At 42.0% G+C, this 25,891-nt stretch overlaps 1 protein-coding gene across 10 annotated transcripts in view; it reads right to left on the bottom strand.

Moving 5' to 3' along the window:
* Positions 1-25,891, bottom strand: part of unc79 (UNC-79 domain-containing protein) — a 184,657-nt gene that overhangs the window by 34,117 nt on the left and 124,649 nt on the right. For 9 of the 10 annotated variants that reach the window (XM_068381893.1, XM_068381896.1, XM_068381894.1 and 6 more), the window contains 10 exons: positions 19,439-19,592; positions 18,258-18,339; positions 8,403-8,495; positions 6,720-6,989; positions 6,256-6,380; positions 5,332-5,437; positions 2,952-3,016; positions 1,971-2,073; positions 609-708; positions 31-159 (listed from right to left, as the gene is read on the bottom strand). In XM_068381893.1, the coding sequence (XP_068237994.1) occupies positions 31-159; positions 609-708; positions 1,971-2,073; positions 2,952-3,016; positions 5,332-5,437; positions 6,256-6,380; positions 6,720-6,989; positions 8,403-8,495; positions 18,258-18,339; positions 19,439-19,592 (1,227 nt within the window). The remainder of the gene's footprint in view (positions 1-30; positions 160-608; positions 709-1,970; positions 2,074-2,951; positions 3,017-5,331; positions 5,438-6,255; positions 6,381-6,719; positions 6,990-8,402; positions 8,496-18,257; positions 18,340-19,438; positions 19,593-25,891) is intronic. The other variant, XM_068381901.1, reaches the window with a different exon arrangement.

Genomic DNA, 25,891 nt, shown 5'->3' with positions numbered 1-25,891 from the left:
ATATTTTTAACAGTAAATATAATAACTTGCCTGTGAACAATACAGTCTTCCCCCACTCTAAGAGCCGACTGCTTTATCGAAGGGGGTGGGGGAGGACCTTGTGAATTGTCGCTTGTTACCATTCCACGGACTGAGGCATTACAAGGGTTATGATCATTCCTGCAACAAAATAAGAATCAATGATATATCAAAGGTAAAATTATCTATTGTATATATACAACTTTATCCCACAATACACCTTTTACCTCCAATCAGAGAGAAGACAGAAGATAGACTACTTTAAATATATTCTTATGAGTCTATATGGGGTGAGATTTCTAACACCACACCACTGTACATGGATACTCAATGTTAATGTGTATATACATATATAAATATGTAATATTGAATCCCCTTGGTCAAGTGACAGAGAAATATAATTTGAAACTTTCAAACAACTAAGCAAACTTTACTATTGTATAAGCCTCAAATTCAAATCTTCACACTCCCAATTGTGGAGTATTTCCTATACAATTAATAAAACGAGTTTATAATTTATTAACATTTTGGAATTGAAAAAATATGTAGGGTGAACATTCTTGTACGGATAAATAATGTCAATCACCCACCATCGATAGGCGTCATTGCCTGAGTCCTCTTCACTTTCCAGAGACATAGGCTTATTTTTGCTCCTCATTCCCATTTTGCCCGGACAAAGATCGCCTGGACCTAGAAGCAGCAAAAAATGCAGATTACACCTTTGTGATAAGGAACACATTTATGGCTACCAGCCTTATGTATTTGTAGGAAAATACATTATCCCATATTTAAAAACTTTCATCATACATACATATACCAAGGCACTTCCCCCAATTTTGGGGGGTAGCCGACATCAACAAATGAAACAAAAACAAAAAGGGGACCTCTACTCTCTAGGTTCCTCCAGCCTAACAAGGGACTCAACCGAGTTCAGCTGTATCTACATCCTGTGAGACATCGACAAAAACATTCATAAAATGAGTAAAAAAAAATATGAAACATTTCCTTCATGCATATTATGGAAATAGAGCCATTAAAAGTAGAGTTTATACTTAGTTACTTGTACAGTATACCTGTTTAAATAGTAATCAGGGCATAACAGAAAATTCTAATAAATTTACTGTGAGTATAATAAACATCAGTTTAGCACCTTAGGATGTGGGCATATTATCTGCATATGACTATACAATGTACTGAATATACATCCTATTTGAAAACTAAAACTGCCAATTAGTTGTTAACTGTTGTGTTATGATGAAGTACCCTATACAAACTTTACATTAGCTATTTCATACACCTGAACAGGAGACTTCTTCATCTCCATGATGTACTTACTCTCAGGCTTAATTTGTATTTCAGACTTTCCTTTTCATTACCTCTTTCACTTATATTTATACACCACTTTTAATGTCCACTTCTTTTTCTTATCATCTCTGAATTATAAAATTCCATCATATTAAGTGGTGGAATAATACTTTAGAAAAATTAAGTTTCCTGGGAGTTAATTTGGTCCTGATCCAAGATGAAATCATTCCCGCTATGCAATTTTCTATCATAAAAAGACCTTAACCCTTTTACCCCCAATGGACTTGCTGGTACGTTTCACAAAACTCATCCCTTTACCATGGACGTACCGGTACGTCTTTGCAAAAAACTGCTATTGACATTTTTTTGCATATTTTTCATAACTTTATGAGAAACTTCAGTCATTTTCCAATAATGAGACCAACCTGACCTCTCTATGACAAAAATTAAGGCTATTAGCACAATTTAGAAATTATATATTGCAAAACGTGCTTGGAAAAAAAAAATGCCTGGGGGTTAAGGGTTGGAAAGTTCCAAATAGCATTGGGGGTAAAAGGGTTAATTGAAAATAAAACTTTCATAAAAAAAAAGACAGCAAATTTTTCTCTATGCATAATCTCAAAAGTTAGACACCTTTAAAGTTTTACCTGAATTATTGGTTGTTGTGCCTGAATTAGATGTATCAGTAGTTTCTTCGGTAGATGTATTTACTTGCTCTTGCTTGTCACTCATTCCTCGATTTGTCAACCCCTGCAAGGTAATCATAAATTATAATAAAGATAACAAGGAGATGATTAGACTGGTAACAAAAGCTTAACATACAAGCTCTTCTAGGTAACCACTACTTCAAGTAATGAGAAAAATACAATTTGCTGACCATTGCTCTACTCCTGTGGTCAGCATTTCCTTGACAAATTCCTACAGAAAAGAAGTAACCCTTTACCTGGCAGCTATTCCTCTAGGTCCAGGTGGTGCCCAATATCAAAAACATCCTGCATTCCTATCCTACAAGCAACATCTATTTTTGCTCACAGAATTGTTAAATTTAAACTAATTTCCCAATAATCTTTCATGTATTGTCCAAACAAGTATTTATTTTCTGTTAACAGTTTGTACATACTGACCCTCAAATTCCTTAAATATTACAATGTACTTTCTTTCACAGGCTAGGATATGTTACTATTTTCTACAGTACTTTATTGTACAACTGGTACTTTAAATAATGGTTATTCATCATTACCATCATCTTTGGAAGTAGGAATTGCCTAGTAAGATGGTAAATTATGTTTCATTTTATTTTCTGAACATATTAACTCAAAAGTAAGTATTGTGGCGAGTATTATCAATGTCAAATTCTACTAAATAAGTAATATGAAAATTTAATTAACATCAATACCACTACTCAAAGACAGCAAAAACTATGTTTATCTTGATAAAAATTATTATATCTGAGCTACATAATATAGTTCCAGTTTCATTTGGGGTACCCTAATTATGCTATTAGAAAACTGACGACCTGTCTGATGAATCTGAACATCAAAGTTTGAGTGTTCAGAACTAAAAACCAGTTAGATAACTCAACTTCACATTTAATTCAAAATATCATATAGCAGTTATGTTCTACATACCTTTTGCTTTGTCAATTTATGACTTTCCTTGTGGGCTACTACCTCCACCAGTTCACCATCACTACCTGTTGCAATACATGAAAGATACAAAACAAATTGTATAATTTGTGACAAAACTGCTTTTACAATAATAATAGGTATTATATCATTATAAATTTGGAAATATACCAATAGCATTACACCAGATTGCAAAAATATAATCAGTGCATATTTTGCTTAGATTAACTAATATATTTGGCACTGTATGAATTTCTCAACGAATCTATGAGTACTTTCACCCCCAATGCGTAAATTAGTTATTTCCACATCCGTGTACTATTACACTGGTCTTATGTATACAAATATACAATATACAGTAATGTTTTAGACAGGTTATAAGTATAATAGTTATTCATGAAAAAATTAGCTTGTAGTCTCCCATAACTATTTTGTATTCTTCAACTTTAAACATTTTCCCTCATAATGAGTTGGCTCCCACAAAAATTGAATTCCCTCAGGTTCTGCAAACCAAGATGATCAAATCTCGAGTGACCATCGACAATGAAGCTCTCACTCCAACAGGAATCACAACACTAGGGAACACTATTATAGGGGAAGCAGCAAGCACACTCACTGGCACTCATAACACAGACATGGATTAGGGTCACTGGCACAAAAAGGGAGGGAGCCACAGGTACAGAGTCAGAGGTGACCAGCACTGAAGCAGTTGTGATTAACATTGAGATTACATGCACATGTTTTAATGGCCCAGGGGCTTCTTACACCCAACTCTAAGCTTTGGCAATACAACCAACAGTGGGGGAGTCTTCTTTTGCCTTGGGCACTGACACAGCCATAACCACAGGTGTGGGATCCTTCTTACAGTTATCTTGGGCTTCAGCCGTATTGTGGAGCTCATCACTGGGGACACCAAGATGAGGTAGTCTTTGCTGCCAGCTCCCCAAAGAAAGGCCATCGAGGGCCTACCTACAGAACCTAAAGAAGGCAAACCTTCCTTCCTCATTGTCAGTGGTCTGCAAGAATGAGCTCCCAGCAAACCAAAAAATGAGACGATCAACTCACACTCCACTAGACTTGAAAAAATCCCTGCTCCTGAAGTATCTTTCCCACAACCAACCAAGCCTCTTGGTAAGGGTAGAAGAGACTCTTCAGCTATGGTAAGCAGCTCTTCTAGGAGAAGGACACTCCAAAATCAAACCATTGTTCTCTAGTCTTGGATAGTGCCATAGCCTCTGTACCATGGTCTTCCACTGTCTTTTGTTAGAGTTCTCTTGCTTGAGGGTACACTCAGGCACTCTATTCTATCTAATTTCTCTTCCTCTTGTTTTGTTGAAGTTTTTATAGTTTATATAGGAAATATTTCTTTTAATGTTGTTACCGTTCTTAATATTTTCCCTGTTTCCGTTCCTCACTGGGCTATTTTCCGTGTTGGGGCCCCTGGGCTTGTAGCGTCTTGCTTTTCCAACTGGGGTTGTGGCTTGGCAAATAATAATAATAATAATAATAATATACCCAGAAGCTTCAGCGAACTTGATGAGGAAAGCAAAGGGCTAAATAGTTCTTCCAGCATTACCATGGGAGTTGCCAGGAAAATGCCAGAGAAGACTTAGCCTTCCCACTCCTTAAAGCATACGCCTACCTACAAGCCATAGTCTACTCTTGGGATAATGCAATCAATCATGCTCCTAAGGCATAGTGAGTGGATCTATCGCCGGTTTAAGCATAAACCAATGCAGTACCTACCCTATACTTGCATTACAATTGTTACATTATTAGCATAAAGCCAATATTAACCTTTCAAACTAAATAGTTGCTGTGGCCTGATTGGTAATGTGTCTGCCTGGTGTTTGCCAGTCGGGGGTTCGAGTCCCGCTCAGACTCGTTAGTGCCATTAGTGTCTGCAACCTTACCATCCTTGTGAGCTAAGGTTGGGGGGTTTGGGGGAGCCTATAGGTCTATCTGCTGAGTCATCAGCAGCCACTGCCTGGCCCTAGCTTGGGTGGAGAGGAGGCTTGGGCGCTGATCATATGATATAAGGTCAGTCTCTAGGGCATTGTCCTGATTGATAGGGCAATGCCACTGTCCCTTGCCTCTGCCATTCATGAGCAACCTTTAAAACCTTTAAAAAAGATTATTCAGCCTTGGATAGGATGCACCAGTACGACAGCACTGCTTGCGAGTGAAGACAAAGGTGAACTTTTTGACAGGAGAGTGGGTAGGGCTACTCGCCCGTGCTCAAGACCTGTCATTAACTACCTCGTTATTGACTCCAACAGCTTTTCCAGGACAAAAGGTTTATAAAAGTGTAGGAACAAATAAGTAACACTACTTCCATGCTTTGTAGCTACCTGCTTTAAAGAAAGATATTTAGAGTGCTTACTTTGATTACTACCCTTGCCTCCATTTGTCCATCCACCAAAGGCTTGCCACACCCGCTCAAAAATTGACCCTGGATGGTAATCCTCGTGCTTCTTGACTGGAGTTGTCTGGTGTGCAAAACATATACATTAGAATTAATTATAAATTTATGTGGAATTCCCAATCTTCAAAAAATCTGCCGAGTGCAAATTAACTTTCTATCAATCATTTGTGAATTTCAAATACAGTACCTAAAACATTTCATAAGAAGAATATATAATGATCACTAACTACTGTACTGTTAAAAAAATAGCCTAATAAAAGGGATTTTGACGAAGGAAAAATCTATTTCTGGGCGAGGGACCTGTGTCGCCCAATGAAATGTTCCTTATAGCGCCATTTCTAAGGTATAAATACTTCTAAATATACCAGAGAAAAAAGTTGCATGGAATGCCAGGAATAAACCCAGCTCGCTCGCCCTTATAGGGTGTTGGTAAAGAAACTGGGGCGTGTTAGAACCACTACCAAAGGTCCCTTACCAATTAGTCTTCTCCTTCCTCAATATCCCTCGATACTACGAGGTGCCGTTCTAATTGAGAAAAAAAGATAAAAACTTTCATCAATAAGGTATGATTAACCCTTTTACCCCCAAAGGACGTACTGGTACGTTTCACAAAAGCCATCCCTTTACCCCCATGGACGTACCGGTACGTCCTTGCAAGAAAATGCTATAGAAATTTTTGTTTCACATTTTTGAAAATTTTTTGAGAAAATTCAGGCATTTTCCAAAAGAATGAGACCAACCTGACCTCTCTATGACAAAAATTAAGGCTGTTAGAGCAATTTAAAAAATATATACTGCAAAATGTGCTGTGAAAAAAATAACCCCCTGGGGGTTAAGGGTTGGAAATTTCCAAATAGCCTGGGGGTAAAAGGGTTAACTTACCTTTTCACCTCCCACTGGCAAAAGTCTTTCCGGAGTTGGTAATGTCAAGGCATCAGGAGAAGATGCCATCTCATTTGGCGAGTCTATTGTAGTACTCATCTGACCATCCAGTTCAACAGGAGAACCTAATGAAGAGAGAGAGAGAGATTTGTTAAAAAAATTTCCTCAAATTTTAGTTTTAGAAGGCACGTTCTCCTTACTCCTGGGTTAGTCCTCCATAGAAAACGGACGTAGGGTATACTACACAAAACTCTGGTTGGTTGAGAGGAGATTACAGGTAACTCTTAAGAAAGTAGTTCGAGGTAAGTATCTGTGTTGGAACAATTTAGTTTTAGAAATACAGTAGTGGTAAATATAATCTTATTATCATTATGTAACAGAAATATCTTAGAAACTGACCTAATATAAACACCAATTGCATGTAGATTATGACCAAAGTTCTGTACATTAGTACAATGTTTTACCTAAAGTCATAAGATCCATCATTGATAAAGGAGACTGCGGTGACCGATGAATCTGGGACGGGTGGGTAGAACTTTCACTCGCTTCTGAAACTACTCGAGCTACTCCAGTTGTAACTCGTTCTAGAGCTGCAGGGTCACATACCCGAGCTTCCAAAATAGTAGCCTCTGCCAGAGTTGCCTTCTCCATGGTTGGTACTTCACAAATGACAGCCCTGTTCATCTTAATTTCCTGATTGCAGCCTACTACATCAGATGTTCCACATTTTTCAGCTGAAAATAGGAAGTTTTAGATGACATACAGTAAGTGAGAATTTAAATGATTGGAGATTTTTTGTACACCAAACCTTTTTTCCTTTTTATCTATCCTAGTACATAAAATGTGGGTATACTTTGCTTTGCCGAGTCTCTGCATTATGAAGTAAATATTCGATGATTACAAATTCTTAAGATGCTGGATTAAATTCTATTTTGTATTGCACAGAGTAAAATTCAATCTTGCAACTTTTCACTCTCCAACAGTCGAATTGTAAAAAGAAAATAATGAAAGTTTTTAAAGATAATCATCAAATTATTGATGAACCCATTAGAAATTTACCAAGTTGAAGAACAATGGTTCACACAAATAAAAACAAAAATCTTATAATCCAAAGAGAAAATATGATTCCATGATCAAGCAAAGTTTTATAATAGTAATGCCTAGGATATTTTTAATGGTACTTATTCACAAGCGTTTACCTTACAATATGTATTGCCCCTGTAAAAATGAGCATGCCTAGTATATTGAGCTTTTATTCTCAGAAAAAAATAACTATTACAAATCTTATTATCATAGATTTACACTATTTTATGTACATGAATGAGAGAAATGAAATGTAACATATGCCTGAATTTAGGACATTCATTAACTCTTTGATATTCTATTGTTCCTTGTCTTGTAGCAGAGGTGCTTTTACAAATCAAAATACAGTATACATTCCAATATTAAAGGGAATGCTAAATACATTATGATAAAATTGAGAACATAATAATGTATAGAAGTGAAACAACATAGCTTTATATAACTTCCTTCTTAACAAATTAAAATAATTAAACAATATTTTTTTCAGCAATACTTCAAGTTATTGGTCATTGCAAATGCTAAAAATCCCTCAAGTTAACTAAAGCAAATGCTACATTGCTTTATATAAGTAACTCAAGGTAGTCATGATCTGTAAATGATACACGAGTGAGCTTACCATATCAAACTTTTCAATTTTCAAAATGTTATTGATAAACGGCAAAGGCTACATTCCACCCAATACATATTATGAGTAACGAGACAACACTGAAATATTCTTACAACTACGAAATGATCCTTCTCTTTAACCTCCATCATCTAATTCTAAGTATTTTTTTATGAATTGAACTGAATAATTATTTTTATTCATTTTCTATTTAAAGATTAAATTTTAATCAACTGATCTTCATTCATAAAAAACTGCAAATGTTTGGCGCCTTGATGTGCCATACTCTTGAACAAGAACAGTTAAAAGAATTTTAAGTTACTATGAGGGCTAGACATGTACTGCTTCATTTGTTTTCATGTAACTTTAATTACATTTTATGCTATCTGCTCCTAATGAATTACCCATTCGTAATGTTATCCAACGTACACCTACTTCAAACATGACACTTTAATCTTACCAAAACCAACAGGGAGTAATCGTTCACGAGATGACAATTCTGGTTTATCAAATTTGGCTTGGTCAAGTGAGTCCATAGATCTGAACACTTCATCTGTTAAAAGATACAATATCAAAACATAGCATCACATGCATTTTCAATTCCACCCATACTTATTCTGCAAGTGCTACTGGTGACATTAACCCTTTTACCCCCAAAGGACGTACTGTACTGATACGTTCCACAAAAGCCATCCTTTTACCCCCAAGGACATACCGGTACGTCCTTGCAAAAAAAAAAAAATGCTAGAAAAATTATTTTTTTCATATTTTTGATAATTTTTTGAAAAAATTCAGGCATTTTCCCAGAGAATGAGACCAACCTGACCTCTCTATGACAAAAATTAAGGCTGTTAGAGCAATTTAAAAAAATATATACTGCAAAATGTGCTGGGAAAAAAATAACCCCCTGGGGGTTAAGGGTTGGAAATTTCCAAATAGGCTGGGGGTTAAAGGGTTAAGTTTGGTAGACTATGGAACCCAATGGAAGTAGAAATTAAGAAGCAAAATATTCTCGTACAGTATATTCTGTTAAGGTATTGGCCAGTTAGCTTTCAGTTAAATGTTTATTTTGATAGATAAAATACTGTACATCTGCATACTAAAATTTCTTAGTATTTTGATTAAAATATTAATTACAGATAGGACAGTACTCGAGCTTTATTCTTAGAACTGACAAACTTTTAAAAACAATTGAATTTTCATTTGGTTATCTTGGAAGCACTCGGTTAGTTATATTACCAAAATAAAACCTACATTTAGTTTAAATTTTCTTTGCCTTTGACTTTCCAAATAAAATTGCTTTCTTTATCAATACGACACAAAAATGGCCAATAACGAATTAACGGAAAATTCTTATATTCATTATACATGATGATTATACGTTAATATGTAAAACAATTGCACATTCGTGATAACATGTATCAAATCTTTTGCAGAGACATCAAATGTAAAATACTACATGTCTAATGCATATAGGAATAATATAGTGCATTTACCTATTTTTTACATCGTGGCAATAGGATAGGATTTGTGCAATATGAAGAGATTTTCAGTTGGAGAATGGGGTACTTTTTGGCATTATTAATCAAAGTTACCGAGACGAAATCACCAAATTTTTCTGATCTATTCATAACACGGGAGTTGTGGTTGTGCAGTGCGAAGGGGTTTGTGGTTTAGAGATTGATTTGGTGCATTACACTAAAAAGATACAGTAACAGAATAACAGTACACTAAAAAGATACAGTAACAGAATTAGGATGATGGTTAAAGGAAGCCACTTAAAACATAACTCTTCTCTAAATGGGGACTACATTATTAGATGCTTTTCTATCTTAGAGGACAATAATCAGTAGCTAACTCGTCTATATTCTATGAATAGTGAAAGCTTTGGTTGCCCAGCCTTTTTTTAGCTCGATCTGAACAAAATCATGTCAAGACAAATAACAGCCTTAAAGATTTAGATCTTGCTATGTTTATCCAAAATAAAGGAGACAAATTAAGTTAGTCTTGTGGAAGCGTATGAAAAGTTGTAGAGGCTGTTCAGTGAGTGCAAATGGTGTTGTAGCCAGTGATTTAGCATTCTAGAAGTGTTGCTTAAATGCATAGTGAAAATATTGAAGTATAAAGCATTTTAAACTTGAGGTTACCAAGAGAAATGTTATTATTCTTAATGGGAAAAACTGAGGAAATAATTTCAGTGTATGGAAACTGAGAAAAGAAACAACAAATGTGCAGGTTTTTGTTTTTGTTCAAGGAGGGGTGTAGTACAAGAAAATCTACATCAGTGAATAGGGTTTAAGTGCTGCATGAAACTGCTAACTACTTTCATAAAAATCATGAAAGGAAGTGAAAAGTGGAGAGGCATTGTGAATCATACAAAATTGAAAAAGCCATACAAGGCTTTTCCTTTTGACAGACATGTTATTTTCATTAGTAAAATAAATTTTTGAATATACTTACCCGATGATCATGTAGCTGTCAACTCCGTTGCCCGACAGAAATCTACGGTCGGGATACGCCAGCGATCGCTATCCAGGTGGGGGTGTACACAACAGCGCCATCTGTGAGTAGGTACTCAAGTACTTCTTGTCAACAAGAACTCAATTTTCTCCTCGGTCCACTGGTTCTCTATGGGGAGGAAGGGCGGGTTCTTAAATTCATGATCATCGGGTAAGTATATTCAAAAATTTATTTTACTAATGAAAATAACATTTTTCAATATTAAACTTACCCGATGATCATGTAGCTGATTCACACCCAGGGTGGTGGGTGGAGACCAGCATACATGTTAACAAAGAAGCTAAGTATCCCGTATTTCATTTTATCAGTTATTCAAAATAACAAACATAAAATAAATAAGTACCTGGTAAGGAAGTCGACTTGAACTATTACTCTGCCTTTTTTAAGTACGTCTTCCTTACTGAGCCTAGCGGTCCTCTTAGGATGCTGAACGACTCCTAGGTGCTGAAGTATAAAGGGCTGCAACCCATACTAAAGGACCTCATCACAACCTCTAACCTAGGCGCTTCTCAAGAAAGAATTTGACCACCCGCCAAATCAACCAGGATGCGGAAGGCTTCTTAGCCTTCCGTACAACCCAAAAAACAACAATAAAAAGTATTCAAGAGAAAGATTAAAAAGGTTATGGGATTATGGGAATGTAGTGGCTGAGCCCTCACCTACTACTGCACTCGCTGCTACGAATGGTCCCAGGGTGTAGCAGTTCTCATAAAGAGACTGGACATCTTTGAGATAGAATGATGCGAACACTGACTTGCTTCTCCAATAGGTTGCATCCATAACACTCTGCAGAGAACGGTTCTGTTTGAAGGCCACTGAAGTAGCAACAGCTCTCACTTCATGTGTCCTTACCTTCAGCAAAGCAAGGTCTTCTTCCTTCAGATGAGAATGTGCTTCTCTAATCAGAAGCCTGATGTAGTAAGAAACTGCGTTCTTAGACATCGGTAGAGTAGGCTTCTTGATAGCACACCATAAAGCTTCTGATTGTCCTCGTAATGGCTTTGACCTTCTTAAATAGTACCTAAGAGCTCTTACTGGGCAAAGTACTCTCTCTAGTTCGTTCCCCACCAAGTTGGACAGGCTTGGGATTTCGAACGACTTAGGCCAAGGACGGGAAGGAAGCTCGTTTTTAGCCAAAAAACCGAGCTGCAAGGAACATGTAGCCGTTTCAGATGTAAAACCTATGTTCCTGCTGAAGGCATGGATCTCACTTACTCTTTTAGCTGTTGCTAAGCACACGAGGAAAAGAGTTTTTAATGTGAGGTCCTTAAAAGAGGCTGATTGGAACGGTTCAAATCTTGATGACATTAGGAACCTTAAAACCACGTCTAGATTCCAGCCTGGAGTGGAGAACCGACGTTCCTTTGAGGTCTCAAAAGACCTAAGGAGGTCCTGAAGATCTTTGTTGGTGGAAAGATCCAAGCCTCTGTGGCGGAATACCGCTGCCAACATACTTCTGTAACCCTTGATCGTAGGAGCTGATAGGGATCTTACGTTCCTTAGATGTAACAGGAAGTCAGCAATCTGGGTTACAGTGGTACTGGTTGAGGAAACTGCATTGGCCTTGCACCAGCTTCGGAAGACTTCCCATTTAGACTGATAGAGAGTGGATGTCCTCCTTGCTCTGGCAATCGCTCTGGCTGCCTCCTTCGAAAAGCCTCTAGCTCTTGAGAGTCTTTCGATAGTCTGAAGGCAGTCAGACGAAGAGCGTGGAGGTTTGGGTGTACCTTCTTTACGTGAGGTTGACGCAGAAGGTCCACTCTTAGAGGAAGAGTCCTGGGAACGTCGACTAGCCATTGCAGTACCTCGGTGAACCATTCTCTCGCGGGCCAGAGGGGAGCAACCAACGTCAGCCGTGTCCCTTTGTGAGAGGCGAACTTCTGAAGTACCCTGTTGACAATCTTGAACGGCGGGAACGCATACAGGTCGAGATGGGACCAATCCAGCAGAAAGGCATCCACGTGAACTGCTGCTGGGTCTGGAATCGGAGAACAATACATCGGGAGCCTCTTGGTCATCGAGGTAGCGAATAGATCTATGGTTGGCTGACCCCACAGGGCCCATAGTCTGCTGCAAACATTCTTGTGAAGGGTCCACTCTGTGGGGATGACCTGACCCTTCCGGCTGAGGCGATCTGCCATGACATTCATATCGCCCTGAATGAACCTCGTTACCATCGAAAGCTTTCGATCTCTTGACCAAATGAGGAGGTCCCTTGCGATCTCGAACAACTTCCTCGAATGAGTCCCTCCCTGCTTGGAGATGTAAGCCAAGGCTGTGGTGTTGTCGGAGTTCACCTCCACCACCTTGTTTAGCTGGAGGGACTTGAAGTTTATCAAGGCCAGATGAACCGCCAACAACTCCTTGCAATTGATGTGAAGTGTCCTTTGCTCCTGATTCCATGTGCCCGAGCATTCCTGTCCGTCCAGTGTCGCACCCCAGCCCGTGTCCGATGCGTCCGAGAAGAGACGGTGGTCGGGGGTCTGAACAGCCAATGGTAGACCTTCCTTGAGAAGAATGCTGTTCTTCCACCACGTTAGAGTAGACCTCATCTCTTCGGAAACAGGAACTGAGACCGCCTCTAGCGTCATGTCCTTTATCCAGTGAGCAGCTAGATGATACTGAAGGGGGCGGAGGTGGAGTCTCCCTAACTCGATGAACTGGGCCAGCGATGAAAGTGTCCCTGTTAGACTCATCCACTGCCTGACTGAACATCGGTTCCTTCTCAGCATGCTCTGGATGCATTCTAGGGCTTGATTGATCCTTGGGGCCGACGGAAAAGCCCGAAAAGCTCGACTCTGAATCTCCATACCTAGATAGACAATGGTCTGGGATGGGACGAGCTGGGACTTCTCTATATTGACCAGGAGGCCCAGTTCCTTGGTCAGATCCATAGTCCATCTGAGATTCTCCAGACAGCGACGACTTGTTGGAGCTCTTAAAAGCCAGTCGTCTAAATAGAGGGAGGCTCTGATGTCTGCCAAGTGAAGGAATTTCGCAATATTCCTCATCAGTCTGGTAAACACAAGAGGTGCCGTGCTTAGGCCAAAGCACAGGGCTTGGAACTGGTACACAACCTTTCCAAAGACGAACCTTAGGAAAGGTTGGGAGTCTGGATGGATGGGGACGTGAAAGTACGCGTCTTTCAGGTCAAACGAGACCATCCAGTCCTCCTGCCTGACCGCTGCTAGGACCGACTTCGTCGTCTCCATCGTGAACGTCTGCTTGGTGACAAAAGCATTGAGAGCACTGACGTCCAGCACCGGTCTCCAACCTCCTGTCTTCTTCGCTACCAGGAAGAGACGGTTGTAGAAGCCCGGGGATTGATGGTCCCGGACTATGACTACCGCTTCCTTTTGTAGCAAGAGCGACACCTCTTGTTGCAACGCTAGCCTCTTGTCCTTCTCCTTGTAGTTGGGAGAGAGGTTGATGGGAGATGTAGCTAGAGGGGGACTGCGGCAGAACGGAATTCTGTATCCCTCCCTTAGCCACTTCACAGACTGAGCGTCTGTACCTCTGCTCTCCCAAGCTTGCCAGAAGGTCTTGAGTCTGGCTCCCACTGCTGTCTGGAGAGGAAGGAAGTCAAAACTTTCCTTTTGCGGACTTGGAACCCTTCTTGGATTTGCCACGGTGACTGTCGGCACGGGTACCTCCTCTGCTGGAGGTTCTGCCACGAAAGGGCGGGATGAACTGAGTTGCAGGAGTGTCTACTGCTGCAGGGCGGAAGGGTCTAGGCACGGAAGGTAAGGTTTTAGCCTTACGTGCAGAAGATGCCATCAGATCATGGGTATCCTTCTGGATAAGAGAGGCAGCCATCCCCTTAATCAGCTCCTCCGGAAACAGACACTTGGAGAGAGGAGCGAACAACAACTCTGACTTCTGGCAAGGAGTGATACCAGCCGATAAGAAGGAGCAAAGATGTTCTCTCTTCTTGAGCACTCCCGACACGTACGAAGCCGCAAGTTCACCAGACCCATCCCGAATGGCTTTGTCCATGCTAGACATGATCAGCATGGCAGAGTCCCTATCTGAAGGGGAAGTCTTCCTGCTTAAGGCTCCCAAACACCAATCGAGGAAGTTGAAGATCTCGAAGGCACGAAAGACTCCCTTCAACAGATGATCCATATCAGAAAAGGACCAGCAGATCTTCGATCGTCTCATAGCCAACCTGCGGGGAGAGTCAACCAGACTTGAGAAGTCGCCCTGGGCAGAGGCAGGAACTCCCAAGCCGGGTTCCTCTCCCGTGGCATACCAGACGCTCGACTTGGAAGCAAGCTTGGTAGGCGGAAAGATGAATGCAGTCTTTCCCAGTTGCTTCTTGGAATGCAACCACTCTCCCATAACCCTCAAAGCTCTCTTAGATGATCGTGCGAGAACAAGCTTGGTGAAGGCAGGCGCAGCAGACTGCATGCCCAGAGCAAACTCGGAGGGAGGAGAGCGAGGGGTTGCAGACACAAACTGCTCAGGATACAAGTCCCTGAACAAGGCAAGGACTTTACGAAAGTCTAAGGAGGGAGGCGTAGACTTGGGCCCTTCAAAGTCAGAGTGCGGCTCATCCAAGTGTGCAGCTTCGTCATCCGATACTCCATCATCCGAAAGCTGAGTAGGAAGTGGCAAAGGCAGAGCAGAAAGCTGAACGGCTGAATCCTGCAGTACGGGTGCATGCGTAGCTGCGGATCCAACATCATGCCGCTGCTGGTCAGTCTGCGAGCTGGCAACAACAAAAGCAGAGTGCTGGAGCGTGGGAGGGGCTGCGGTGGGTTGCGGAGCATGCTGTATGGTATGCGGAGCATGCTGTATGGTATGCGGAGCATGCTGCATGGGCTGCGGAGAAAGCCGCATAGTGCTGGAACCCGGCAGCTCTACAGCACCTTCCCACTGCTGATGCGGTAGCTCACGCATGTCAACGGATGGAGCAGCAAGAACATGCGTCTGGCAGGGTGGACTGCGCATCGGTGGTGGAGCTCTCACAGGTGGAGTGTGGGAGCAGGCAGCCGCAGTATCTGCTGAGCGCACAACCTCGGCGGGTTGTAGGTTAACAGGTGCAGTGTTAACCTTCTCAGCATGATACTCCTGCATGAATGCCGCAAGCTGAGACTGCATAGTCTGCAGCATGGACCACTTAGGGTCTACCGTGGTTGGAGCAACAACAGACGGAGCAGAAGCCTGTTGTGGAACCACTCTACCTCTCTTGGGAGGTGTGCAGTCATCAGATGACTGCAGCGAGTCCGAACTGACCCAGTGGCTACACCTGGGCCGTTGGACTCGCTCGGAAGGGACCTTACGTTTGAGCGGTCGTGAGACCTTGGTCCATCGTTTCCTCCTGGAAACTTCTTCCACAGACGAGGAATGTAAGGGCTCATTCGTCTGTTTGTGGATGGGACGATCTTTGGCAGATACGTCCGCAACCACTGAGGATACATCCGTGCGCCGATCAAGGCCTGCCGAACCCTTTGGTCCTTCGACATTGCTTCTCCCCTGGGCTTGGGAGCTTGCAAGAGGTCCCGGACTGGGAGGACGACTGGCACGCACAGATGTACCCTCATGCGCAACACTGACACTGACACTTTTCACATCACTAGCACTGATAACACTTCCCACTGCACTTTTCGCTTTCAGCTCTCTGACATCTGCCAAGAGCTGATTACGGTCATTAGCCAATGACTCCACTCTGTCACCGAGAGCCTGAATGGCACGCAACATATCCGCCATGGATGGCTGAGCACTAGTAGCAGGTTCGGGAGTCACCACCACAGGGGAAGGAAAAGGTTGAGGGGCATGGGGAGAGGAAAAATCCACAGAGCGAGAAGAACTCCTCCTGATTCTCTCCTTCTCTAACCTACGTGCATTTTTGAGGAATTCGTTAAAATCGAATTCCGAAAGCCCAGCGCATTCCCCACATCGATCTTCCAATTGACAGGATTTACCCCTACAATTGGAACAAACGGTGTGAGGATCTATAGAGGCCTTCGGAAGACGCCTAGCACAAGTCCTAACGCTACACTGCCTGTACTTAGGGACTTGAGACTGGTCAGACATCTTGAATTTTAGAAGTAGTCAAGGGGGAATTCCAAAATCTAGCAAAGTTCGTTAACAATTAATCCAAATTAATTCCAAAAGCTTGCTAAGCTAATGATAAAGCTTCCTGAATAGCGAAGGCTAAACTCTAGAGTGAATACATCACCAAATCGTGAACAACAACTCCAGAATCAACAGCGTATCCAAGTAGGTCTTGCCGGCGGCACGACAGAGGAAAAATTGAGTTCTTGTTGACAAGAAGTACTTGAGTACCTACTCACAGATGGCGCTGTTGTGTACACCCCCACCTGGATAGCGATCGCTGGCGTATCCCGACCGTAGATTTCTGTCGGGCAACGGAGTTGACAGCTACATGATCATCGGGTAAGTTTAATATTGAAAAATTACATTTATTAATTACCAATACAGAAGCATGTGAAAGTAAAACTTTTCAACTAACTTGAAATGTTTCTGCTGTTAAATATGTCCACATAACCTTACATTAAAAGATTATCTTGAAGTCAGGTAAAACTGGCTTTCATAAGACCTACCATTCAAATGTTAAGTTTAAAAAAAATAGTTCACAACTTGAACTGACCTTCACGCAAATATTTGTGACATGAAATTTAGCGATACAGTCAATGGGTAAATACCACAATGTAAAAAAGTTCCTTCCTGGTTGTAAAGAATATTTTTTCTGTACAATGAACTATTAAATGAAGTCAAAATATAAATATCCAACACTTATCAGATAAATTATTGAGAGTGAAATAAAACTAAGCAAGGAGAAGCAAAAGAAATTGTTAATTGTTTAAAGAGCTTAAAAACTGCTAATTGACAAAGGTTATAGCAAAATGGAGTCTTTTTATCACTAATGCTCTTCTTATTCTTCTGACCTCAAGAAAATAGTTTAGCTTTTTCATTACTGCCACAGAAATTTAAATATGCTTACATACAATTTACCTACAAATAAATATAATCTTTGCACAAGGGTATCATGAAAAATCCAAAACCAGTGACCAAATTTTTGTACAGTTCTAATTATATGAGAAAATTACCCATATCCTTGCATTCTGAGGGCCATCTAAGTTTTCAACTTAAAAGGAAGAGCATATACCGTACATATGTCTAAAATAAAAAAAAAAAATCTCATACTGTAAATCAGGTACATACAGTACTTCTTATAGTTTTATTTCCTTTCCTCGCTGGGCTATTTTTCCCTGTGGGAGCCCTTGGGCATATAGCATCATGCTTTTCCAACTAGGGTTATAGCTTAGCTAGTAATATAAAAATAATAATAAAAACAATAAAAACAATAATAATAATATTGTTTTAAGTTTCTTGTCTAGGGCTGTGACTTTTAACAAATTTTCTGGTTCTGTTAATACAATTAAAACTTTTTTATCATAATGATTTCACTTACAATAATGTTTCGTTTGCCTTATATAATCCTTCAACAATGTTGACGTAACTTTCAGCAAGTAAAGTATCTACTGAAAATCTACATATCAGTTTTTGCTGGGAATATAATTACCTTTTTGAAATGTTTATTTCATATTTTACGAGAATCGCCTCTATTTCTAATTATAATAATGGGAGTCAAGTGTTCATCTTATGCATTCATTTAAATAATACATTAGACCACATTATTATACTGTACTTCTAAATTACTCATAAACTGAAGGACAGTAAACAAGAAGTAATTTTTAAGAATTAAAACTTACCTGATACCTAAAATATTTAGAAAAACCAAGTTAGATTCAACATGAAAATTTACCTCCATGGTGTTTTGATTTTGGATACAAACGGGCATTGTTGCCATGAGCGTGTTTTCCATCACGACCTTCCAGTTTCTGAACCTAAAAGAGGCGAAACAAAAATACTTCAAGACATACAGAGCATATATTTTTAAAAACAAATTTCAGTAAAGAAATCATCCCAAAATGTTTTAACCCTTTTACCCCCAAAGGACGTACTGGTACGTTTCACAAAACTCATCTCTTTACCCCCATGGGCGTACCGGTACGTCCTTGCAAAAAACTGCTATTTAAATTTTTTTTTTACATATTTTTGATAATTTTTTGAGAAAATTCAGGCATTTTCCAAGAGAATGAGACCAACTTGACCTCTCTATTAAAAAAATTAAGGCTGTTAGAGCAATTTTAAAAAAATATACTGCAAAATGTGCTTGAAAAAAAATAACCCCCTGGGGGTTAAGGGTTGGAAATTTCCAAATACCCTGGGGGTAAAAGGGTTAATGAAGTAGGATACCAAAGACATAAACCACAAGATATCATATATTACTGTTTTAATTCATCTTCTAAGTTGTAGGTTCCAACAAAGAGGATGAATAGACAGGCAATAGGCATTAAAAAGCTAATGGAAGGTTGTGCATACTCTAAGCAGCCTGTCTGCCGGACTGGGTCCGTGTAACTGACGTCTAGATTACTGGCTCATCCATTATTCGATCCTTGTAAATGAACTCTGTTTAACAGATTCTTTTATATATAGCTCCATGAAAATGGCCTGAGAAAAAATGAAAAGTGTAACAGCGAACTGAAAAGCAAGTTCTCTAAACAAGGGATATGTTGCCAGTCTTTAAAACACGGTATACCACTTTGCTCATTATAACTCACAACCTGATTTCCAGCAAATAGGTTTATTAATTTATTTTAACCAGTATAAAACTCCCTGAGCTGATATATATCGATTTTATATGTTAAATACCCCTCTCTCAGAAAAATCATTTATCATTATTCTTGATCCTCCTTTTCCCACCCTAAATCCAAAGCCTTCTCCTTCCTCTATTATATCACTGTACAATACAGTGAGGAATGTACAGAGTAGAGGTCCCCTTTTTGTTTTGTTTCATTTGTTGATGTCGGCTACCCCCCAAAATTGGGGGAAGTGCCTTGGTATATGTATGTATGTATGTACAATACAGAAAAACATACAAACCTCAGGGCTGCTTGCTTCTTCAGAATCTTCTCCCAGAAACCATTTGTTCTTATAGTTATCATCACTTTCGCTCCCATTCCCTGTTAAACTCGCCATCACGATTCTCTCATCATCTGTATTTCCTTCAACTAAAGCAAGTTCTGCATTATGAATCCTGGGGAAAGGAAGAATTGGTATCATGTAATTACAATGTTTATAAGAGAGATTAGTTTATAAGACAGATTAGTTCACCAAACTTTCAACTGGGCTCCACAAGGCACTAGAAGAGTTGGAAGACCCAGGCCTTCGTGGCTGAAGACTATGAAGTGTGAAGTGGGAGATCTTGAAGGGAGAAGTATTGATTTAAAAGCTCAAGATAGAGATGACTGGGGAAATCTAACCGAGGCCCTTTGTGTCAATAGGCATAGGAGGAGATGATGATGATGATATAACATGTGTTTCAACTAACACAATATGAAAAATAACAATAGATTTTTCTTTCTAAAGCTGAATCCCAAAATAAGCATTCTTAACACAATCAGACTAAGTAATATTTTCAATTGGGCAATATATTCTTATCTACAGTATGCTATCAGGGTAAAGCTGCCTCCTAGTTGCACTTGAAAGGCTACTATACACTCCAAAATCAGCATCATCTCCCAATGAATAGAGAAATGTCTAGCTTCTGAAATACCTTTTTAAAAAAAATGATATTTTAATTATAAAATAGATTTTTTAATATACTTACCCGGTGAATATATATAGCTGCAACTCTGTTGCTCGACAGACAAAAAAACAGTAAAACTCGCCAGCGATCGCTATACAGGTTGCGGGTGTGCCCACCAGCGCCAACTGTCGGCCAGATACCATACTCGATGTAAACAAAGACTCAATTTCTTCTCATCCCACTGCGTCTCTATTGGGGAGGAAGGGAGGGTCATTTAATTTATATATTCACCGGGTAAGTATATTCAAAAATTTATTTTATAATTAAAATATCATTTTTAAATATTTAACTTAGCCGGTGAATATATATAGCTGATTCACACCCAGGGTGGTGGGTAGAGACCAGTTAAATATGTTTACATCGTATAAGCTAAGAGTTTTTATTTCATTTTGGAAGTTATCAATATAACAAAAACAAAATAAATAGGTACCTGGTAAGGAATTCGACTTAGACGATTACTCTGCCTTGTAAGTACGTCTTCCTTACGGAGCCTCGCGATCCTCTTAGAATGCTGACAGACCCCTAGGAGCTGAAGTATCAAGGGCTGCAACCCATACAACAGGACCTCATCAAACCCCTAATCTGGGTGCTCTCAAGAAATGACTTTGACCACCCGCCAAATCAACCAGGATGCGAAAGGCTTCTTAGCCTTCCGGACAACCCATAAAAAACAACATTAAAAACATTTCAAGAGACAGATTAAAAGGATATGGAATTAGGGAATTGTAGTGGTTGAGCCCTCACCCACTACTGCACTCGCTGCTACGAATGGTCCCAGTGTGTAGCAGTTCTCGTAAAGAGACTGGACATCTTTCAAGTAAAATGACGCGAACACTGACTTGCTTCTCCAATAGGTTGCATCCATTATACTTTGCAGAGATCTATTTTGCTTAAAGGCCACGGAAGTTGCTACAGCTCTAACTTCGTGCGTCTTAACCTTAAGCAAAGCTCGGTCTTCCTCACTCAGATGTGAATGAGCTTCTCGTATTAACAATCTGATAAAGTATGACAAAGCATTCTTTGACATAGGCAAGAATGGTTTCTTAACTGAACACCATAAAGCTTCAGATTGGCCTCGTAAAGGTTTAGTACGCTTTAAATAGAACTTAAGAGCTCTAACAGGGCATAAGACTCTTTCTAGTTCATTGCCTACGATCTCCGATAAGCTGGGAATATCGAAAGATTTAGGCCAAGGCCGAGAAGGCAGCTCATTTTTGGCTAGAAAACCAAGTTGCAGCGAACAAGTAGCTTTTTCCGACGAAAATCCGATGTTCTTGCTGAAGGCATGAATCTCACTGACTCTTTTAGCCGAGGCTAAGCATACCAGGAAAAGAGTCTTAAGAGTGAGATCTTTCAGGGAGGCTGACTGTAAAGGCTCAAACCTGTCTGACATGAGGAATCTTAGTACCACGTCTAAATTCCACCCAGGAGTAGCCAAACGACGCTCCTTAGTGGTCTCAAAAGACTTAAGGAGGTCTTGCAGATCTTTATTGTTGGAAAGATCTAAGCCTCTATGCCGGAAGACCGATGCCAACATGCTTCTGTAGCCCTTGATAGTGGGAGCTGAAAGGGATCGTCCTTTTCTCAGGTATAAGAGAAAATCAGCTATTTGGGCTACAGAGGTACTGGTCGAGGATACATAAACTGACTTGCACCAGTCTCGGAAGACTTCCCACTTCGATTGGTAGACTCTAATGGTAGACACTCTCCTTGCTCTAGCAATCGCACTGGCTGCCTCCTTCGAAAAGCCTCTAGCTCTCGAGAGTCTTTCGATAGTCTGAAGGCAGTCAGACGAAGAGCGTGGAGGCTTTGGTGTACCTTCTTTACGTGCGGCTGACGTAGAAGGTCTACTCTTAGAGGCAGACTTCTGGGAACGTCTACTAACCATCGAAGTACCTCGGTGAACCATTCTCTCGCGGGCCAGAGGGGAGCAACTAACGTCAACCTTGTCCCTTCATGAGAGGCGAACTTCTGCAGTACCTTGTTGACAATCTTGAACGGTGGGAATGCGTAGAGATCCAGATGTGACCAATCTAGGAGGAAGGCATCTATATGTATTGCTGCTGGGTCCGGGACTGGAGAGCAATAGATTGGAAGCCTCTTGGTCAGCGAGGTTGCAAAGAGATCTATGGTTGGTTGACCCCAAGTGGCCCAAAGTCTCTTGCACACATCCTTGTGGAGGGTCCATTCGGTTGGAATTACTTGCCCTTTCCGACTGAGACAATCTGCTATGACGTTCAAGTCGCCCTGGATGAACCTCGTTACTAGGGAGATGTCTCGATCTTTTGACCAGATGAGCAGGTCCCTTGCGATCTCGTACAACGTCAGTGAGTGGGTACCTCCTTGTTTGGAGATGTACGCCAAGGCCGTGGTGTTGTCCGAGTTTACTTCCACCACTTTGCCTCGAAGGAGATACTCGAAGCTTTTCAAGGCCAGATGAACTGCCAACAGCTCCTTGCAGTTGATATGCATGCTCCTCTGACTCGAGTTCCACAGACCTGAGCATTCCCGACTGTCCAGCGTCGCGCCCCAGCCCAAGTCCGATGCGTCCGAGAAGAGAACGTGGTTGGGTAACTGAATAGCCAGGGGAAGACCCTCTCTTAGGTTGATATTGTCCTTCCACCAAGTCAGACAAGACTTCATCTTTCCGGAAATCGGGATCGAGACCGCCTCTAGCGTCTTGTCTTTTTTCCAGTGGAAAGCCAGATGGAATTGCAGAGGACGGAGGTGTAGTCTTCCTAGTGATACAAATTGTTCCAGGGATGACAGCGTCCCTACCAGACTCATCCACAGCCTGACTGAGCAGCGTTCTTTCTTCAGCATCTTCTGGATGGAAAACAGGGCTTGATCTATTCTGGGGGCCGACGGAAAAGCCCGAAAAGCTTGACTGGGAATCTCCATCCCTAAATACAGAATAGTTTGGGATGGGACCAGCTGCGACTTTTCCAAATTGACTAGGAGTCCCAATTCCTTGGTCAGATCTAGAGTCCACTTGAGATCCTTCAGACAGCGACGACTGGAAGAGGCTCTGAGAAGCCAGTCGTCCAAATAAAGGGAGGCTCGGATGTCCGATAAGTGGAGGAATTTGGCCACATTCCTCATCAGCCTCGTAAATACGAGAGGAGCTGTGCTTAGGCCAAAGCACAGGGCCCGAAACTGGTAAACCACGTCTTCGAAGACGAATCTCAGAAAAGGTTGGGAGTCTGAGTGAATGGGGATGTGGAAGTAGGCGTCCCTTAGGTCTAGCGAGACCATCCAGTCTTCCTTTCTGACCGCTGCTAAGACTGACTTTGTGGTCTCCATGGAAAACTTCGTCTTTGTGACAAAGACATTCAGAGCACTGACGTCTAGCACCGGTCTCCACCCTCCTGTCTTCTTTGATACTAGGAAGAGACGGTTGTAAAACCCCGGTGATTGAAGGTCCGAGACTTTGACCACCGCTCCCTTCTCTAGCAAAAGAGACACTTCCAGTTTCAGGGCTTGTCTCTTTTCTTCCTCTCTGTACCTGGGAGAGAGATCGATGGGGGACGTCGCTAGAGGGGGTTTGCGTACAAAAGGGATCTTGTACCCCTCTCTGAGCAACTTCACAGATTGTAGATCTGCGCCTCTCTTCTCCCAGGCTTGCCAGAAGTTCTTGAGTCTGGCTCCTACTGCTGTCTGAAGTTGCGGGCAGTCAGACTCTGCCCTTAGAGGACTTGGATCCTTTCCTCTTCCCTCGCTTCCCTTCGGCACGAGCACCTCCTCTGCTGGAGGCTCTGCCACGAAAGGGCGGAATAAAGCGAGACGCTGGAGTGTCTAACCTCGGTCTAGCAGACAATGTAGGCAAAGGGGGAGCCTTGCGAGCCGAGGACGCAACTAGATCGTGGGTGTCCTTCTGAACTAAAGATAAGGCAATTTCCTTTACCAAGACTTCAGGAAACAGGCACTTGGAAAGGGGAGCAAAGAGAAGCTCGGATCTTTGGCATGGCGTCACTCCAGCTGACAGGAAAGAACATAGAGACTCTCGCTTCTTCAGGACTCCGGACGTGAATGAGGCGGCTAGCTCATAGGACCCATCACGGACGGCCTTGTCCATGCAGGACATAATGAGCAAAGAAACGTCCTTATCTGCAGAAGAGATCTTCCTGCTCAGGGCTCCTAGGCACCAGTCTAGGAGAAGTTAAAGACTTCGAAAGCCCTAAAAATCCCTTTAAGAAGGTGGTCCAGGTCCGATGGTGACCAACAAATCTTCGAGCGTCTCATGGCAAGGCGGCGGGGAGAGTCTACAAGACTTGAGAAGTCGCCCTGGGCAGAGGCAGGAACTCCCAAGCCGAGAACTTCTCCCGTGGCATACCAGACGCTCGATCTAGACGAGAGTTTAGATGGGGGAAAGGCAAATGCTGTCTTTCCTAAACTCTTCTTAGTTTCTAGCCAATCTCCCAACAGCCGCAAAGCTCTCTTGGATGAACGAGAGAGAACGAGTCTAGTAAAGGCAGGTGTGGAAGCAGGCACGCCTAACACAAACTCTGACGGCGGCGAACGAGGAGCCACAGAAACAAAGTGGTCAGGGAACAACTCCTTAAATACAGCCATGACTTTTCTAAAGTCCAATGATGGTTGAGTTGCCTTAGGTTCGTCAAGGTCTGAAGGTTGATCCTCTTGCGGTTCAGCAACGTCCTCATCTGATAGTTCCTCATCCGAAAACTGATGAGGAAACGGCAACGGAGTGGGCAACGTTTGGCTCGCCGAGTCCGGTCGCACTGGTGCATGCGTGACGGATCCGGACGCAACGTCATGGAACTGCTGCACAGTCAGTGAACTGTCAACAACCATGGGTGCGCGAGGACGCACAGCGTCCACCCGAGACTGTTTAGACCGTCTGGGTTGTGCAGTCAACACCATACCGGGTTGCGGAGGTTGACGCACCGCGTCAAAACAAGTCACCTCTGATGGTTGTTGAACGTCCTGAACGTCAACAACCACCTCCGTGCGTCGCCTAACGTCAACGTGCGGCTGGCAAACCACACTGGGTCGCATCGGTGGGGGTACAACCTCAACTGGTAGACGCGAGAAAGTTACCTCAGCGTCAACAGGACGCACAACAGACCGCTTGGATGGTTGTTGGCCAGAAGGTTCAGCAGCAACCTTCTCCGCATTGAAGTCCTCCATCAAGGACGCAAGCTTGGACTGCATGTCCTGTAGCAATACCCATTTAGGGTCTACGGCAGCAGGTGCGGCAACAGACGGGGTGAGCGACTGAGGCGGTACCGCTTTGCCTCTCTTAGGCGGCGAGCAGTCATCAGATGACGGCAACGAGTCCGAACTGACCCAGTGGCTACAACCAGGACGTTGGACTTGTCCTGAAGGGACCGACTTACGCTTCAAAGGTCGTGAGACCTTGGTCCAAAGTTTCTTACGAGAAATACCTTCGGACGACGAGGTAAAAACGGGCTCTCTCGTCTTACGTTGGTAGGGGCGATCTTGGGGAGATACGCCTGATACCATAGAGGGAACGTCTGTTCGCTGATCAAGGCCTCTCGAACCCATGCGTCGTACGACATTGCTTCTCCCCTGGGCTTGGGAGCTTGCAAGAGGTCCCGGACTAGGAGGACGACAGGCACGAACAGACGAACCCTCAAGCGCAACACTGTTCACAACACTTTGAGAAACACTAGGCACTTTATCACTTCCCGCGGCACTTTGGCACTTTAGTTCCTTAACATCTGCCATGAGTTGATTGCGGTCACTTGCGAGGGACTCAACTCTCT

The sequence above is a fragment of the Palaemon carinicauda genome, chromosome 10 (assembly GCF_036898095.1).
Source record: "Palaemon carinicauda isolate YSFRI2023 chromosome 10, ASM3689809v2, whole genome shotgun sequence".
NCBI lineage: Eukaryota > Metazoa > Arthropoda > Malacostraca > Decapoda > Palaemonidae > Palaemon > Palaemon carinicauda.
Note: the sequence above shows the minus strand (reverse complement) of the source record. Positions and strands in the feature narration are given on the sequence as shown.